At 42.6% G+C, this 17,462-nt stretch overlaps 2 protein-coding genes across 2 annotated transcripts; both read right to left on the bottom strand.

The window, feature by feature from the left end:
- Positions 1–2,073: 2,073 nt before the first annotated feature.
- Positions 2,074–8,609, bottom strand: purg (purine-rich element binding protein G). Its single transcript, XM_053863852.1, has one exon. It carries the CDS (start codon positions 8,275–8,277, stop codon positions 7,252–7,254), a length of 1,026 nt encoding a protein of 341 aa, XP_053719827.1. The 5' UTR covers positions 8,278–8,609; the 3' UTR covers positions 2,074–7,251.
- A 1,252-nt stretch (positions 8,610–9,861) lies between these two features.
- il6st (interleukin 6 cytokine family signal transduce) lies at positions 9,862–17,408 on the bottom strand. Its single transcript, XM_053863840.1, has 12 exons — positions 17,228–17,408; positions 16,968–17,122; positions 16,530–16,695; positions 16,282–16,364; positions 15,928–16,192; positions 15,222–15,392; positions 15,031–15,132; positions 14,795–14,947; positions 14,573–14,713; positions 14,344–14,440; positions 13,974–14,055; positions 9,862–12,339 (listed from the first exon to the last, which is right to left on the bottom strand). The coding sequence occupies exons 1-12, from the start codon at positions 17,406–17,408 to the stop codon at positions 11,755–11,757; spliced, it is 2,181 nt and encodes a 726-aa protein (XP_053719815.1). The 3' UTR covers positions 9,862–11,754.
- Positions 17,409–17,462: the final 54 nt, after the last annotated feature.

Here is a 17,462-nt window from a genome sequence, read left to right as displayed (position 1 = left end):
CAAGCTGTTATATGCCATAAACATTTAAACTTTCGAGAAATATCAACACTCAACACAACACGGTAGCCCTGCAACTGTAAATATACGAATTGATGTGATTTTTACTTGAATGAAGATTATTCTTTATCAGCGCAGGCTGGTTATATCATCAATCAATCGTCATATAGACTTGTTGACAGAAATCATTCCAGTCAAAATTCGCTCATTCGCCTCTGTCACCAGTCTTCAGTGAAACACTGCCCCCTCCTGGACATGACGTGTTTATCGGTTTACACATTAAAATGACTGTCCAGGTTTACAAACATCAATATACCGCACTCAGGTCAAAATGAACTGGAGGAACATCTAGTCGTGTATTGTTTACATGCTCACGCTGTGTCACGTCCGGAGTTGTTTTTATTCTTCTATTATATTTACTGAATGATTTTATTTTTATGCTAATCTGGGAGTCTTGTTTCTGGTCGCATTGTGCACCAGGCTGCATTAATAGTTTTCTGAGCCTTCACACCACGCTGGCTACAGCAGACCAGCAAGTGTGTGTGATCTCTGTTTTCCCAAATCAGAACTAAAAATAAATAAATAAATAAACACAAGAAGATGCATAACAGCAATGACCAATGTATATACAATTCATTTGATGTGAGTAAAGTAGGGTCACTAACAAGGGTCTCCCACACACCCATACTGTGTGTAGAGACAGTTGAGTAAACCAAAACTGTAATTTAATTTTGAGTGATCATTCTACATACAGTGCAGCCTTATATAAACAACCTCGTTCAACGACGCGCTTCTAGATCCTTTGTTTTGGTAAAATAACTTGACAAACGTTCTTTTCCTGGAAGGAGATGGGCATTGTAATCTGCAGATAATGAGATAATGGCCCATTCATCTTGCGAGAGTGACCCTCTTATATGCGAATAATGAGGACATTAGCATATAGAATCACAGAAAAGATCAAAAAGAGCTTTACCACGCTGCAATTTTCCATTCAGAGTGAAGAAGAATGAGTGAACGGAGATGCGATGGGTATCTTAGCTAACTGGGGTCAAGGAAGTTATTTAAATCATGATTTACATTTTGGCAATGATACGTAGATCTTCGGTTGAACCACCACCTACTGGGAGTGCTGGAGTGACATGTTTTTATCAGAAGCAGCATTGTTATTCCCTGCACCCATCACAGTGGAGAAGGAGGGTATCCATTCATTCATTTCATTTGTAACATGTTTCAATGAAACTTGCATGATTAGTTCAGTTTGTTCAGTGTTTGTTCAGCAGGTCTATTGTGATACAGCCTCTCAAGGATTTCCATTGATTCCTATTGCATCTGCTGTGCTGCCACGATGGCTGCTCCTATACCAACTTCATAAACACAACATTCGAATCACAGAAATAACTCTCATGTGATTTTGGTGTTGTGGAGCAGCGATTAAAGTACAGACACCATTATTACTTTCAAATGTGCTTTATCTTGTCGTCAACCAATAGTCAGTTGTTGTATGCTGTGTTTGTCAAGTGACATGAAATGGTCGAGGTGTGCGCTGTCTCAGTGCTTTTCTTGCTCAGCCCTTCATGTCGTAGTTGCTTGATAAAGCATCAGGAATGCAGCAGAGACAACGTCGCAGTGGTTTAACTCTTTGAGTGGTGTCTCACAGCAAAACTTCCTCCCTGGTCAGGGCTTCTTTACGCACCTAATGCACTTCTGGTGTTGTAGGACCTCAGTGAAGGAGCTGTCACCTGCTGTCCAACTAAGCATATTGCGAATTGTCTGTAAATGTCAATGAAGACTAAATGTATTGGAGGAGATAAACATTAATAAGCCTCCAGGCCATAATACTGGGTCATGAAATCTTGATTTGGGCAGATGCGAGCAGTTTGATGGGGGTCTAGTTATTTTTATTACCATTATTTTAGTTTTTTCCTATAATCATTAAAACTGTCTACAAGGTAACTTAAGTAACCACTGTTGTTACAATACATTTACAGTACAGCAGTCACAGCCACACACATGGTAGTCTCAGAGAAAAAAATAAACTTTCACTTTCCCAAAGAAAAACACACGGCAGCCATTGAATCTTGTAAAACATTTAATGATTAACATAAAAAAGAAAGATGATCAGTACAACCAGTTAACAATTACATTTCAAGAAAACCTGTTCATCCATATAACTTCTTTTTTTAACTCACTAAACTTCCCACTGTATATATATTTATTTATATATATTTATTTATATATATATATATGCTCGAGTTGATGTAGTTCTGCTACATGAAACACATAAACATCTGTCAAAAGAGAGAGGGCGTAACAATGTCTGTAGATTGTCAATGGATCACTGCAGAGTAACTTTAAATAGACGTGATATTTATTCACATCATCTGTAAAAGCAGATCATGACAGTCTGCACTGACACTTGTTGACACTGATGATAAACTTCTAGATACTCAGAAAAACAATGGGGGACATCGTGAGGTGGAAAATGCTACTTCCCAAAAACCCCTTCTGGTGTTTGTTTAAAAATGCTGACACATACAAGCATTCCTCAATGACTGAAACGTCTGCCAGGTTACTCAACAGAAATATGTATAATGAAACACTCGACATCTTTGGGAAGCAGCAGTGTTCGAAAACAGCAGTATGACATCAGTTATCTCTTTTTTTGAGCCTACTTTTGACATTCCTCTGCATGCATTCAGTTGGGGTCCATGAGAGAGCACCTTGATATAATATTACATAGCACCATTTTTATCGTGTTCCTATTAAACTGGGACCCAACCATGGCATGCACACACTCTTGAAAATGTTGCTGTCTCTTTTCTAAACATAGCAAGGCCAGCAATGATCACTTGATACAGTACTTTACATGTGAAAGATGAACTGATACAGTACACAGTAAAGAAAGTGCTAGATTACAAAACATCCATGTTTTTTAGTCTTATTCTACAGGACCATTAGACACACTGACTACATCTATCTAAATATACACCTCTTCTGTCTGACTTTTCAGGAATTTCCCACGCTTCACCTCAGGTTTTGGCTCCTACTTAGAGGGTAACCAGTGTGTCTTCTCGAAGCAAACATTCACATGACCTGCACAAGCACATAAAATATACACATACACTTTATCAACCCTCAGCTGTTGAAATCCTCCATGAGAACTATTTTCGCATTTGGCCCTACACAGCGTCATCAGTCTGATTTACTGACGCAGAGCATGTGGAAATAAGCAAAGATACAGTCAAGTTGTTAAGGTGCGTTAAGGCGTCGGGGTTGAAACACTTTTAACAGTCCAGATCGCCTTTTAGACAAGAAGACCGACTGTCTCCTCTCATTCACCTACGAATCCACATCATCATGTAGCATATAGTATGGACAACTTCAAATACTATGCTAGGATGCCTAATATACATTTTTCATCTCATGCCAAGTGAAACACATCATGTATCTTTGCACAACAGTGTCTACACACACACACACACACATATATATATATATATATATATATATATATATATATATATATATGTATATGAAAATAATGAACCTTTACTTAAAGTATTGATTAATTCTAGACCACCCCATTGAATTTTTCATATCAGATAGGGAGGATGGAGGAGACACACACGGTCGTCTGTCGATTGATTTAGCAAACCCAAATAGCTTAGCATGATGCCTATTTAAAATCCATTCCTAACAGTAATCTCTTCTGTCAGCATGAATATTCCCAAACCAGGCCACACTAATATACTGACCGGTTCCGCCCAGATTGTACTTTTCTGAAGGCTGATAACGTGGAAAAATATGCAAAAATAAACAATGCTGTTGAATCACAAAACAGTTACTGCTAACTCACGAAATACTAGGCATGACAAGAGTTGGTGACAAGGAAGGCACGGGCCGCCACCAAATGCAACAAGTCCAACTTGCGACTGAGACTGAAAATGACCTCCACCTGGGTAAAGGTTTGTTCTCACTGAAGACTCCTGAACATCCCTTTCTTTCTGCTTCTTCAAGTGACTATGTCAAAAACTGCAAAACATGTCAATATTTATCACATAAAGTTGATAAAAACTCCCCCAACACACCATTCGTTGATAGCAAAAACGCTAATACTCAAATGAGCAATCCATCCTCCACCCACGTTAAAAATAAATAGAAGGCAAAAAAAAACAATCACACCCATAAAACTATCACAGTCTCAAAACACCACACGTTACACAAACCAATTATTAGCTAATATTAGTAATAACCTGACTAATATTTCTATTTTTACATGTATAAAACAATACTATGAACCTTTGGTCCTCAGGGGAGCAGAAATTCCATTTATATTTTAAGTAATGAATTGTATATTTGCACTTTAATATTAACTACTGTGGTGTTCACTTTCTTTCCTGCATTAAATGAAAATCCTTCTCTATCATTTGGTTCTTCAGAGAGCGTCTGAGGCAAACCATGAAACAATGAAATACTAGTTTTAAAAGCGCGTAAAAAACAAACATATTCCCGAAGCCAATCATAACAAAGCACTCTCAAATTACTGTATATTGCACAAAGATTGAGTTCAGTTCAAAATGTTACTTATTAGTCACGCAAAAGTTTGGATTTTTCTGTGGCCTAAAACGTTACGTTTCCTGAAGTTGCAGATTGAACTTCACTTTTTCACTTTCTGTGCTGTTTTCCATTTGAAAAACTCACATGCAGAACATGTTCAATTGTTCAAATGCAGAATTTAATGAATAGGGGATTTATGATTGTCATACAGTGGATATAGAGCTGGTGCCTCTATGTCAACTGAGTACAGAGCAGCAGAACAAAAGTGCGGCCGACATAAAGTGCTTTTGTTGTAGTAATAATAGGAAGATGCTGTGGAATTTGGTATTTATTTTGCAAACTAAGTTGAGTAAGTCTTGCCAGGACTGTATAATTTGTATGAATTTGTGCTTAGAATTCAAATTAATGTTGCTTCATTCAGTTAGTTACCAAAAATAAAATGTCTGAGTTTGATCCGACACTATTTCCAGCTGTGCTCTTCATGCTGTACAAATGCCACCACAAAGCTCGCATTTTCTAAATTGCACAAGATGATGATCAATCATTAAACCTAATTCAGTACACACCGCTCCGCAGACACACACCCATATGCACCCACACACACACACACACACACTTTGGGCCAACATGTCTTTTCTGATGTGACATATATTGTTTCAGTTCAAATCCAACTTGAGCACTTCAGGGTGCGGCACATGAACCTAAACATTGTTAGATTCAGGAAATGTGACCATTTTAACTAACAGTAATTGTTTTAAAACTCCATATTCCTCTTAAAGGTTGGAATGACGTTTTTTTTTTTAAAAGACTGCATAGTACGACCACAAACAAATATCTGGAAGTCCAAATCAGGCCCTCGACCACTCGTCTCCATGCTCACATCTTCTAGTACAGTACACCAACTGCAGAGCTCCACGTACAGAAAACTGCTACTTAAGCTCAAGTGGATAAGCAGCACTTGGATTTTAGGGACTTTAGAGTCAGAAACATTTTAGAGATGAGTCCATCATCTGTAGGTAAATAGACGGCTCTGTGAAGCCAACACACTTGAACAAAGAAAGTCTGAAGCCCTGTATGAGCAGCCCTTTCTATGCTACCACTCAGCTTTCCAGAGGATCCTCGGGTCACGATGGCACGGCGGAACCAGGCAGAACGATCCCTCCTTTACTTGTGTGTCAACATACCAGAGCACAATTGTGAATATATATTTACATAGCACCATGAAATCTTAGAAAAAAAAATATCCTACACATACAGCAACTTTGGGACGACATGGGGAAATAAGTGTTAAATGCTGCATGTAACTGAAATACAATTCTCAAAACTTCAAGTATCTACAATTAGAAAGGCATTTCTACACATCAGCATCAATACAGCATCTGCAGTTATGTCATTTGACGGATGGTGAGAAATGTCTGAATCATCCATCGTAGGCAACCAACAACATCTGGGGAATATATTTAAAAGCAAAAACTTTGAAACGTGGCCTGTAAATGGGTTGCAACTTGCACTGCCTTTCAAGCTAGTTTGTCTGGTAATGTCAAAAAAACAAACTCACACGTCACCCATTGTGATGACGAGTGCTTCCTGTATTTCTCTCCGTGTGCCGTCTTAAATACAAGAATGTTGACTTGAAGTGCCGTACAATAAATACAGCTATATTGTTAATCATGTCCGAGGATTTCACCGGACAGAAGAATGCTACTGTGTGTCGTGAGTTTTAAGACTCAAGGTAACGCTTCTTCATACGACCTGTACAGTAACTAATGGAATAAATAGAAAGTATAAAAATTAAAAATGCACCCCCAAACTTCCATCAATCAATGTGGGTGATGACTTGACTCTCCCATGAATAACATCATTTCTGATGGATGATAGAAGTACTGATTATCACATAAAATATGAAGATGAATACTCATAGTTTTCTGTACTTTGGAACATGACATTTACTTTGTTTGCCGGCGCAACAGTTCAACAGAATCTGATAGCACAACACTAAACGATGGCGAGGTTTATCTATCAGGAAGCAGTAATGTGCCGAGGTATGTCCGATTGAGTATGCTGCGTACGTTCATGAGGTATTATGGCCATTTACAAAATAACTGGGTCACGACAACTTCCCTTTTAGCCACTGCAGTATGTGCAACTGCTTTTGTATTTACAGAGTAGAAGGCAAGGGCTGCAAAATAAAGTCACCAAAACAAAATTTTGCATTTTAACCAGAATGTTATTTCTCATCCAGCTAAGAACTGCCAGTCAGTCCGATTTTTTTTTTTATTACTTTGCACAATATTCACCATTTCTTTCTCCTGTTTTCACTGCTAACATAAATGACACTTGATTTAATGCTGCCCTAGACTAGTTCATCAGAATCTTGACTGAAAATGCTTCAGCGGTGACACAGCATTATTGAGTGAAATCTTGGTTATCAGAGATTATTGAGCAGCCCTTGTGTGACAGGTTCAAGAAGGACATGTCTTTTAATAGAGAGTGTACCGTGTTGTTCGCTGCAGACGGATTTTGCGGTAAATAAGCACGGTTTTGGACTCCAAACATCGTTTAGCCAACTATCGTTTCAATACTCACTTTGGGAAAGGGGGGGGGGTGGGATGGTGCAAAGTTCGGGGGGTGAATCAATGAATGGATTCTTGGCGGGTTGGTCCAGCCCTTGACTGATGACACAGGTGGCGGAGCGCGTCAGTCCTCCGGCTCCTCGCTGTCCTCGCGAGCGTCTGTCCGCTTCTCTTTGTGGCACGAGAAAATCCGCCTCATCTCCTCCTCGTAGCGGATGAAGTTCTCGCCAAACCGGGCCCAGGCTTTGAGCGGCACCGTGATGGTGTTCCTGTACGGCTGCCGGACTTCGCTGATCTTCAGAAACACGCCGTACCTGTTGGATCCCACGTCAAAGTAGAACCTCTTGTTGTCCACTCGGAATGACGCCGCCTCCGGCAGTTCGGGACTGTCGTCGTGGTTCCTGGCGCCGGTTCGGCCGCGCTCGTCGCCGTCGTCGTCTCCGTAGTCGTCGATGAGCTGCGAGAGCGCGTCGCGGAATTCGATGAGCCCCTGCGCGGGAAGCACGATGGTCTGCTCGATGCCTTGGCCGTAGTAGCCCATGGTGCCGTGACCCTTGCTGACCGTCTGCCGGATGCGCAGGAACCGTCCTCTCTGGTTCTCCTTCAGGTCCAGGAAGTACTTCCTGTTGTCCCGCTCGATGAACTCGCTCTTGAGGACGCGGTGAGAGTGGTCGTCGGACGCGGCGGAGCCGGTGGGCGAGAGCGGCTCAGGCGCTCTCCTGCGCGGGTCAGTCCGGGCCTGGCCGTTTGTGCCCGGCTCAGGGAGCGCGGCGGAGTGCGCGCCCCCCCGGAGTCCGATCCGAGCGTAGTAATCGATGAAGTCCCCCAGGCAGTAGCGGAGGGCGGGCGCCATCGCCATGGACAGCGTCAACTTGCTCTTCCTGATGTTGTCGTGGCGGCCGCGTCCGATCCAGACCTCGGCGATTTTCAGGAAACGGCCGCGGACGCTCTGCTTCACGTCCAGGTAGAAGCGCTTCTTCTGGATGTCGACGCGCTTGGACGCCAGCTCCTGGATGTCAGCGCCCGCTGGCTGCTGCTGCTGCTGCGGGGGCCCCACATACTGTTGAGGATAGGGGCCTCTGGAGTCCGGCGCGAGTTTCCCCCTGCCTCTCTCCATCCCTCTGCAACATCCATCAGCCATCATCATCATCACTGAGACTCACCGCGATCCCTCCATCCCGGAGGGGGCGTCTTTCACACGCAACTCCAGCGGCTGGAGCTGCACACCAAGTTCCCGCTGACGCCTCGAATGACCCGAAGATACCGGGCAGCTAGTTCAGAGCCATCAGCTGATCCGGGCTCCGTGTCCTCAGAATAAGGTCACGCTCGTGTTTGAAGAAGACACTCGCTGGATTCACTTCAAATCCACATTTCCCATCACCTCCTCGCCTCGCAGCAGTGTTTTTGAGGGAAGGATCCAGGGACGCAGCCAACCTGAAAGGGAGGAGGCGACCAATACTACATGAACCCGATGAACCCATCCACCCCCCTCCCCCTCCCCGTCCTGAGAAGACCTCCGTTAAAGAGACACTGTGCTGCAGCGCCTCTGCAGGAACAACAGCCGCGTCTGTGGATCGGTCTGAACCAGTTTACACTGGACAGGATTTACTATCAACAGTATCCGGCAGGAAGATGTGGAACTCACGCTCTGGGCGATAGCAAGAGTTCGCGCATAACATGGGATGACGTCATCAAGAGTGCGGCCTCTGCCGTCTGTCTGAGGTTAACGTGTTAGTTTTAGTGGCTGCGGTGGTTGTGCCCCATTTGTGCTGATCAAAACGTCTGGAATGTATTTTCAAATGTTGCATTTTATTTATTACATTATTTATGGTCTCGTTCATAGTGAACGTTCGATGATGAATGACTACATCCATACAATGATCTACAGCCCATATTGACGTCCTTATTTATGTAGAAGATGGAGGAAAAGCAGGTCGGTTGTTTTACCAATATGATAAGGAATTTCTGATTAATTTACTACAAAAATGCGTCCACTTGTGGAATGTGTCCTAGCAGTGACGTCACATTAGGTAGTGGTGATCAACATGTTTCAAATCTTTTTAAATAAGGATTCGGTCTCAGCATCTACCACAAACATTTAAAGCAAAAGACTTTTTTTTTATCCTTTGCCACATGCGCGTCCAACTATGACGAACGCATTGTGATTGGCTGACATATATCACGTCATAGTCAGACCAAGACCAAGTCAGTGGAGTGAGAAAACAACTGAAAGTCACAATAAAATGACTTATACTTAGTTACCAATAGACTTTAAAGACACGTTTTAAAATGCTAACACGGAATAAGAGCATTATTTCTCAGAATGCTTCCTCAACAGATTCATGGTTCATGGTTCCAGTGACCTCATGAGGGCCAAATACATACAGGATCCAGCAGTGTGGAGTTGCACAGGGCAGTAGTCTGCACATTAGAATAGCAGCCATAAAAGGGCAAATAGGTCAAATATAGAATATATTTCTGGTGTATTACTTTAAGTTATACATTTATTACCACAATGTGCTTTACCATGGTTTCCATTTGAAGTGCACAACTAAATCACATCACATTCCCACTGATGTTTATCAGTAAGACATAGGTGGGAATTTTATCTCTACCTCAATTCTTTTATCATGCGGTTCAGTGAGTCTCACAGAAACTATTAAGAACGTTCAAAAAGATGTTGCGCTCATAAATATTTCCACCTATTGTAGAGGAGCAAGCAACGGCTAAAACACAGCAATACTGATGATAAAAGCATTTATTGAATGACTCATGTTATTTACAACGTTCTATCAGACACCACTGTCAAGTGATCAGATACATGACAAACACTTCCTCAACATTTTTTCCGATCAGACTCTGCAGGCAAACTCAGGTTTCCCTACAGGGACAGATTTTCTTTCTCAAGGAAGACAAACTCTCAGTTGATCACCCATCAACTAAAGTCCGGTGGCATCCCACATCCTCCTCAAAGCTGCATTTGTGACGAACGCCCAGCTTATGTCCGCAGAACGTCAGATACCAGCCAGCGGCAGCAGATGTCACACCACAAATAGCTTAGCATGATGTAGATTCAGTTTTGTTTTGACATTACCGACAGAAAAGAACGTTCCTCAGACCAACATTTGGGATGGCCAACATAAAAGGTGTACATTGCAGTAATAGAGAAAACAAATAAAGTGACTCAGTCGTCAGTTCAGCAACATCAATAGAAGTGATGCATCACTTTCTCCCTTTCTCCTTCAGCTTAAAGGCACGAAACAAGATGCATGCATGTGAGCACATTGGCAGTATGTACATGTCAGTGTTGTGTCAGGTGACGGTGTGTGTATGACCAACATTTCCAGATAACAGGATCGTAACTCAGTTAATTTAGTTTAACTAAGCTAAGAGAACCAAGTTGAGACAATGAAGAATTTATGAGACCACCCCATTAAGACAGTTTTATATACACTGCCTGGCCAAAAAAAAAGTCGCCACCAAAAAAAGGGTGATACATACTTCTCCAGCACATCCCAAAGATTCTCAATGGGGTTAAGGTCTGGACTCTGTGGTGGCCAATCCATGTGTGAAAATGATGTCTCATGCTTCCTAAACCAGTCTTTCACAATTTGAGCCCGATGAATCCTGGCATTGTCATCTTGGAATATGTCCGTGCCATCAGGGAAGAAATAATCCATTGGTGGAATAACCTGGTCGTTCAGTATATTCAGGTAGTCAGCTGACCTCATTCTTTGAGCACATAATGTTGCTGAACCTAGACCTGACCAACTGCAGCAACCCCAGATCCAGGATGCAACTTTTTTTTTGGCCAGGCAGTGTAGCATATGAAGTCCATAATTCCTGCAGACTGGGTAAATGTTGTGGAAACAATCAAGAGCTTTGACTTTCAGCTCTTTCTGAGGAGAGCAACACAATTTCACATTCATACATGAAAAAGACTCTGCTACATTCTGTTCTTTTCTAGCTAAGAGCCTGTTTAGGACCAGCTAGTGTGGACGTGATGATGGTGGCAGGGGTTCTGCCACTCGCTCAAAAAATACTGGCGGAAACCCGATCACGGCTCTCCACCAAAAAATGCTTTACATTTAACAGTGAATCAGCATGAGGAAATGAGAGTGAAAATTGTACTGAAACCACACAGGAGCTCTTTCTCCTTCACTTTCAAAAAACATGCAGGTTAGTGTCCAAACTCGAGGAGTCACATAGGAAACTCTCAGAGAAATGAGAATGACATACATGTAAACAAATGACATCAGAACAGAAATGTAACCAGAATCCTCACACAGCTGGAACGTTGCTGAAATGACTGTGTTAACTATAAACAAAGTAGGGACATAAAATTATTTTAAAGAACCGAGGTCAGTCTACTTTTCAGTAAGGCATTGCTCCAGCTAGACAAGGTTCAACTTTTGAGACTGTATTTCGGCAACATTTTGAAACGACACAGAGATCATCGGTATATCAGGCTTGTTTGGGACTACTACACGTAAATATGATAACAGTGGGTGAATCAACGTGAGTGCACAGTCATGTTCCCAAACTTGACAGTTGGGAAGACTTTGCCCTCGCAGCCTTAATGACTTGACATAAAAGTTCTATTCACCCGCACGGAACTCGTCGAGCCTTACAAGTGCGGCCTGTAACCTCCCTTCTGAGGCATGTAGCTTGAGGTTTCTGCAGACTGGTCACCCCCTGCTGTTGTCATCTCAAGGTCTTCCTGAAGTGGACAGAAGTCCAGAGGCTCCAGGAGCTGATGAGGAACTAGCAGGTCCAGGTTGCTCCCATCTTGGTTACCTGACTCATGGATGACACGCTGAGACTGTCTGATGCCGTCCTGTGACAATATGTCTGCATTGTCTTCGCAGTCCAGCAGGGGCTGTGTGGACTCGGACCGCGAGAACAAGACCTGCTGTGCCTGGGAGCCTGGGGTCTGGCCCTTGTAACCATTGGAGGCAACTACAGAGGAGTACTGGACGGTGCTGGCTGTGGTGTCGGCCATGTCACCACCCTCATCGCTGTCGGACACACTCTGGCGTGGAGACGACATGCAGGAGGAGCCGCCGATGCCACTGCTGTGCTCCTCAGACAGATACTTGTCTTTCTTTAGGGGAAGACTGCTTTTGTCCTCGTCCAACACAGACTTGACGTCACACACTTCCACGTCAACCACGCTGAAGCCCGACAGGCACGTTTCCTTTGGTGTCTCAGACTGCAAAACAAGAACATGAGAATCATCAGACAGTTACAATCCAACAAGAACAGCCGCACCACAACATAGCTTCTGGTCCTCGAGGTGCGACTGTTGGGATTAAGGGGTCTCTAACTCTGACAGCACTTTGACATTATTGTGTTTCATACTTTTCTCCACAAGTGTTCCTAGAGACTAGGATAAGTGCGATCACCCCAACATTGGTGCACGTTTACACAGTGGATTCAGTGGTTAAAACATCTGTTTTGTTTTATTGCAAAGAGCAATTATGGAAAATCCTTCCATAAAAGGTCAAGTACATTTTAATTCCATTATTGGAGGGTCAAAAGGGCATGTATCTGATCCTAAATATCAAAAGACAAAAGAATTATGTCTCCCTCTGCTGGTCGTTTAAAAAACGTCTTCAAAAAGACATCTTGTCTAATCTAAAAGTTTAGATTAGACATCTCACCCTGTCCTCTGCTTCCTCTTCTCTCAAACCTACAAGCCTCATGTCCTCCTTCGCTCTCAGCTCTGCCTCCTGTCTTTTCCTCAGTGCCACTGTTTCCAAACCATACAACATTGCTGGCCTGACCACAGTTGTGTACACTTTCCCTTTCATCATTGCCGACAACCTTTTGTCACGCATCACACTTTCCTCCTCCAATTATTCCACCCTGCCTGCACCCATTTCTTCACCTCTTTCTCACACTCTCCATTGCCCTGGACAGTTGAGCCCAAGTACTAAAAATCCTCCACCTTCTTTACCTCTGCATCCTGTAACTTCACCTGTCCACTTGGGTCCCTCTCATTCACACACATGTATTCCGTCTTACTGCGGCTAACCTTCATTCCTCTCCTTTCTAAGGCAAACCTCCACCTCTCTAGCTTATCTTCCACTTGCTCCCTGCTCTCACCACAGATCACAATGTCATCTGCAAACATCATGGTCCATGGGGATTCTTGTCTAACCTCATCTGTCAACCTGTCCATCACCATCGCAAAGAGGATGGGGCTCAGACCCGAGGCTTGGCGCAGTCCCACCTCCACCTTGAACTCCTGTGTTACACCTGCAGCACACCTCACCACTGTCTTACACCTGGCATACATGTCTTGCACCACTCCAACGTACTTCTCTGCCACTCCAGACTTCCTCATACAATACCACAACTCTTCTCTTGGCACTCTGTCGTATGCTTTATCCAGGTCCACGAAGAGACAATGAAGCTCCTTCTGACCTTCTCTGTACTTCTCCTCAAAGCAAACACTGCATCTGTGGTGCTCTACTCTAGTTTGTTTCAGCGCTCCACATTGACATCATGGAAGCTGGTAATCTTCAACAACATTATTGAACGAACTGGTCAGGAAAGCACGATTGAAATCAGCACAACAGCACTCGAGCGTAGCACACACAGAGGCAGAGAAGCAATTGAGGAAGTTGAGTCAGAAATAAACATTTTAGTTTCTCATAGGAAGTGAAACATGCTTCATTTATTTACTTACATCTCAAAATAAGTCTCAGTGGATAATGTTACTTAAGGCTGTGAGTATATTTATCTAGTTATACATTTCTCCTGGAAGCCACAGAATGTAATATTTTGAACAGGTCGCAGGTTTAATAGGAAACACAAAGTTCATTTAAGAATAAACCCTACCTTTGATGGATATTCAGGAGTCCAGCCACGAATAGTGCTCATTCCTGGGTCTGGAATTTGTGGCCAAAAGTTTTTTGTTATCCTGAAAAAATATGAACCTCATCATTGCAGAATCTCTTAATAGAACCATTACAGTTGGTAGCACCGAAAGACCTGGTGCAACCGTGTTCCTGCAGCAAGATCACAAGATGCACTTCACATGTACCACCTTGCTGGACAAGAAAGATTCTTACACTCTTCCAATGCTAATTCAGAAAACTAAAAATACAATTGTGATGCAGCCAGACAGAGGTTTCAAGACTAGACAATCAGGCAAATGTCTAAAAGCTTAAGAAACAATTGTAAGGGAGAGGAAGACAGAAAAACGTACTCTTCTCTCTTGTAAAAACACAGCAGCATGATGAGTAGAACAAAGAAGAGGAAGCTGAGGGTCACAGCGACTACGGTGATCTCTATCTCCCTCGGTGCTGTGGAGGCATAAGAGAACACGTTACCCAATAGGCAGAGTGCAATCTTGACAAGCCTGACACAGGTGCACGTTGACATGGTGAACTGTTCAAATCAAATCAATTTAATAGTTATTTAAAATGTATTAGCACCGTATTTCAATGTGGTGAAGGAATAGTTGACAATTTCGACCGAGCCTTTGACGTTTGACGCCCTGATCTTGACGTTGTACTTTGTGTTCCCAACCAGGGATTTCAGCGTGTACGAGGTCACGTTCCCTGGGACGGTTACATCTGCAAATCCACACAACAGAGACTTATGAGGAACAGCAGGTTTTCCAAGTGGACGGCGACATTACGATGTAAGACACATACTGTGGATTTCACTTCCACTTTCAGTTGAGTAGATAACAGTGTAGTTTGTGATGAAGCCTCGACGCTTCTCTGGAGGAATCTCGGTCCACACCAGGTGGGCCTCATTACGGCCAATCTGGCCGTTCATTTCCACAGCAGAACCTTCCAGTGGAACTATGACCACAGGATAACACAATCTTGTAAGACAGGTTGACTTTGGTTAATCAAGAAAAGGATTGGTCTTGCAGCCTCCTCACCTCCTTGCTCCAGATAAGCTTGTACCATCACAGGCCGCCCTGTCCTGAAGCCATATATGGGATACACCGAAATGTTGTAGCAAACAAAAGGCTCCAAAGGGCCTACCAAAAGTAAACAAACCCTGGTAAACTTGGTGAATTGCCATTATTAAAATAAGCAGAAAAGGAATCGAAAGTGCTGCAGAAATTACCTCTGATGGCAGTGTGGGTTATGTTTTTACTTTCTCGCTGCCAGTCGAGCCTGTCACTGCCAGCCCACTCCACTACATACCCCGACAGTCTTCGGCTTTCCGGACGTTTCCAGTTAAGGAAAATCTGTCCTCCATCGGACGTGACCTTCAAGCTATCCACACTTTCCAAATCTATGACACAAAAACACGCAGCTGAACTACACAGGTAAAATTATTATGAAACATAAACTAGAATATCTTCAAAATATACCCCCCAGAGAAAATAATCCATCACAGAATAACTTTCCTTATATATTGTTATATATACACTAGATCTACAGATCTACTTAGATACAATAAAGGGACAGATACCGGGGCAACAGTTGTGCTTACAATTGGTAAACTGGGGCTGGGCATCATGACAACAACCTCTTGAGAACAATAAAATGATGTTGCATTGTATTAATGAATGCGCTGAGAATCCTACTTGAACCTGCTAAAAGCAACTTGCGGTTGACAGTCCCGACCTTCCAACTGCCTAGGACAATGTTTTTCAACCTTTTTATTTAAGCCATGGCACACTGTGTTCATTGAAAAAATCCTGATGTACATAACCACCAAAGGAACCTCAAAATCCCTTAGGCCTAGCAAACTTATCTTCTGTCTGACTTGAACTAAGTACTGGGAAGTAAGTTAGAACTTTGCTGGTTTGGCTGAGAAGTCTCACCATGATTGCGGCCAGTGACAACCAGTGTGGCAACAGCAGACCCTCCCACCGAGTTGTTGGCAGTCAGTTCCACTTTAACAATTTTCTTATCAGCCACGTAAAGCGTTTTCAGGTGTGTGATTTTCCTCTTATGGTCAATAAGATCTGCCTCTCCGCCATTGACAGGAAAATGCTCCCAATTCAGACTTGTGTTCTTCAGCTTTTCCTCAAGACTTGTCAGTCTTAAGTTGAAGCTTGTTATCCTTCCATTTGCAGCCACAGGATCCTGAAACACAAGGTTACATTTTAGCTACATTATAGTCAGGATTTTAAAACCAACTTGTTTTGCACGGCGATAACAGCGTAAGGCATTACCTTACAAATAATCTGCACTTGTTGTTCGCCGCTGCTGTCACCTTCAGCGATGATTCTCCACAGGTCCGGTTTTCCTTCTGGTTCTAAACAGATTTGAAAAAAATTCAACATTTTTAATTCATTTTCTTTTCAATTTCTTGAATATTATTTTATAAAATTTTCATTATGAATTCAGAATTCAATGACTACTGTTCAAGGATCTCAAGTGAAATTTGGACAACGAATGGTTAACTCTCATCAATACTCACTGGCCTCGGGTGTACGCTTGGTAGTGTTAGAGCTCCAGTCGCTCCACAAGGCCCTGTGACACTTTCCGGCAAACCTGCAGCTAACTTGAATGATATACTCTGTATCTGGACGAAGATTTTGAAGTCTGAAGGATTGCCTGTCTGTATCGGTGTCCTCGTGTGGTACCTGAAAGATATTGAACACATTTCAGCGACTGATACGGAGCACCATTGATCTTCCAAGTCAGCATTATGTTATTCATTTCACCATTACACATAAACTCAAGTGAATGACAAAGAAGAAAGAAAACTTGATACAAAAACGTGCAATACAATAAAATTTAATAACAGGTTGCTGACATTTACATTTGTGAACATTTCCTACTTCATGGTGACCTCATGTCGGCCAGTTGAACACATGTATTGTAAATGAAACTATTTTTAGATGCTCATACTTACATAAATCCAAACATGAGATCCTTTTTCGCAGAATCTGATTTGAGGTTTTAGTCTCACATATTCTCTACCAATAGGCAGATCCCAGTTCAGGAGAAGTGAAAACGGTAAGACATCTTCTGAAATCACAGTAACATTCTTCGGGGGCTTTACCTTCACTGCAACATGAAGAGATCTACATTAAATACATCATGAATAGTAGTGAAAACAGGTGAGCAGCAGCTCGGCCAGTCAGGTGGACAGTCCTTTCACAATAAACTTACCAAAACAGTTTGCATTATCTGATAAAATGTCTGATGTCACGGTTCCCAATGCATTGTGTCCATCTACCCAGATATCCAACGTCATGTGATTTGGAAAAAGCTTCAGAGGCACTTGGACAAAGTTTTGTTCTGTCGAGTCACTGTGCATCAGTGTTCTGCATACAAAAAAGAATGACCACATTTATGCAAGTGCATGACGCACAATTCAACACGGTGTACAACCCCTCAACCTGAT

Source organism: Synchiropus splendidus, chromosome 1 (assembly GCF_027744825.2).
Source record: "Synchiropus splendidus isolate RoL2022-P1 chromosome 1, RoL_Sspl_1.0, whole genome shotgun sequence".
NCBI classification, from domain to species: domain Eukaryota; kingdom Metazoa; phylum Chordata; class Actinopteri; order Syngnathiformes; family Callionymidae; genus Synchiropus; species Synchiropus splendidus.
Note: the sequence above shows the minus strand (reverse complement) of the source record. Positions and strands in the feature narration are given on the sequence as shown.

Coding starts and splice junctions, on each gene's coding strand:
- il6st (XM_053863840.1), bottom strand. CDS start 17,408: ATGTGGTCATTCTTTTTTGTATGCAGAACACTGATGCACAGTGACTCG. Junction 16,193..16,281: donor AAGTGCAGATTATTTGTAAG/GTAATGCCTTAC, acceptor CTTGTGTTTCAG/GATCCTGTGGCTGCAAATGG. Junction 15,393..15,927: donor TGTCACTGGCCGCAATCATG/GTGAGACTTCTC, acceptor TTTGTGTCATAG/ATTTGGAAAGTGTGGATAGC.
- purg (XM_053863852.1), bottom strand. CDS start 8,277: ATGATGATGATGGCTGATGGATGTTGCAGAGGGATGGAGAGAGGCAGG.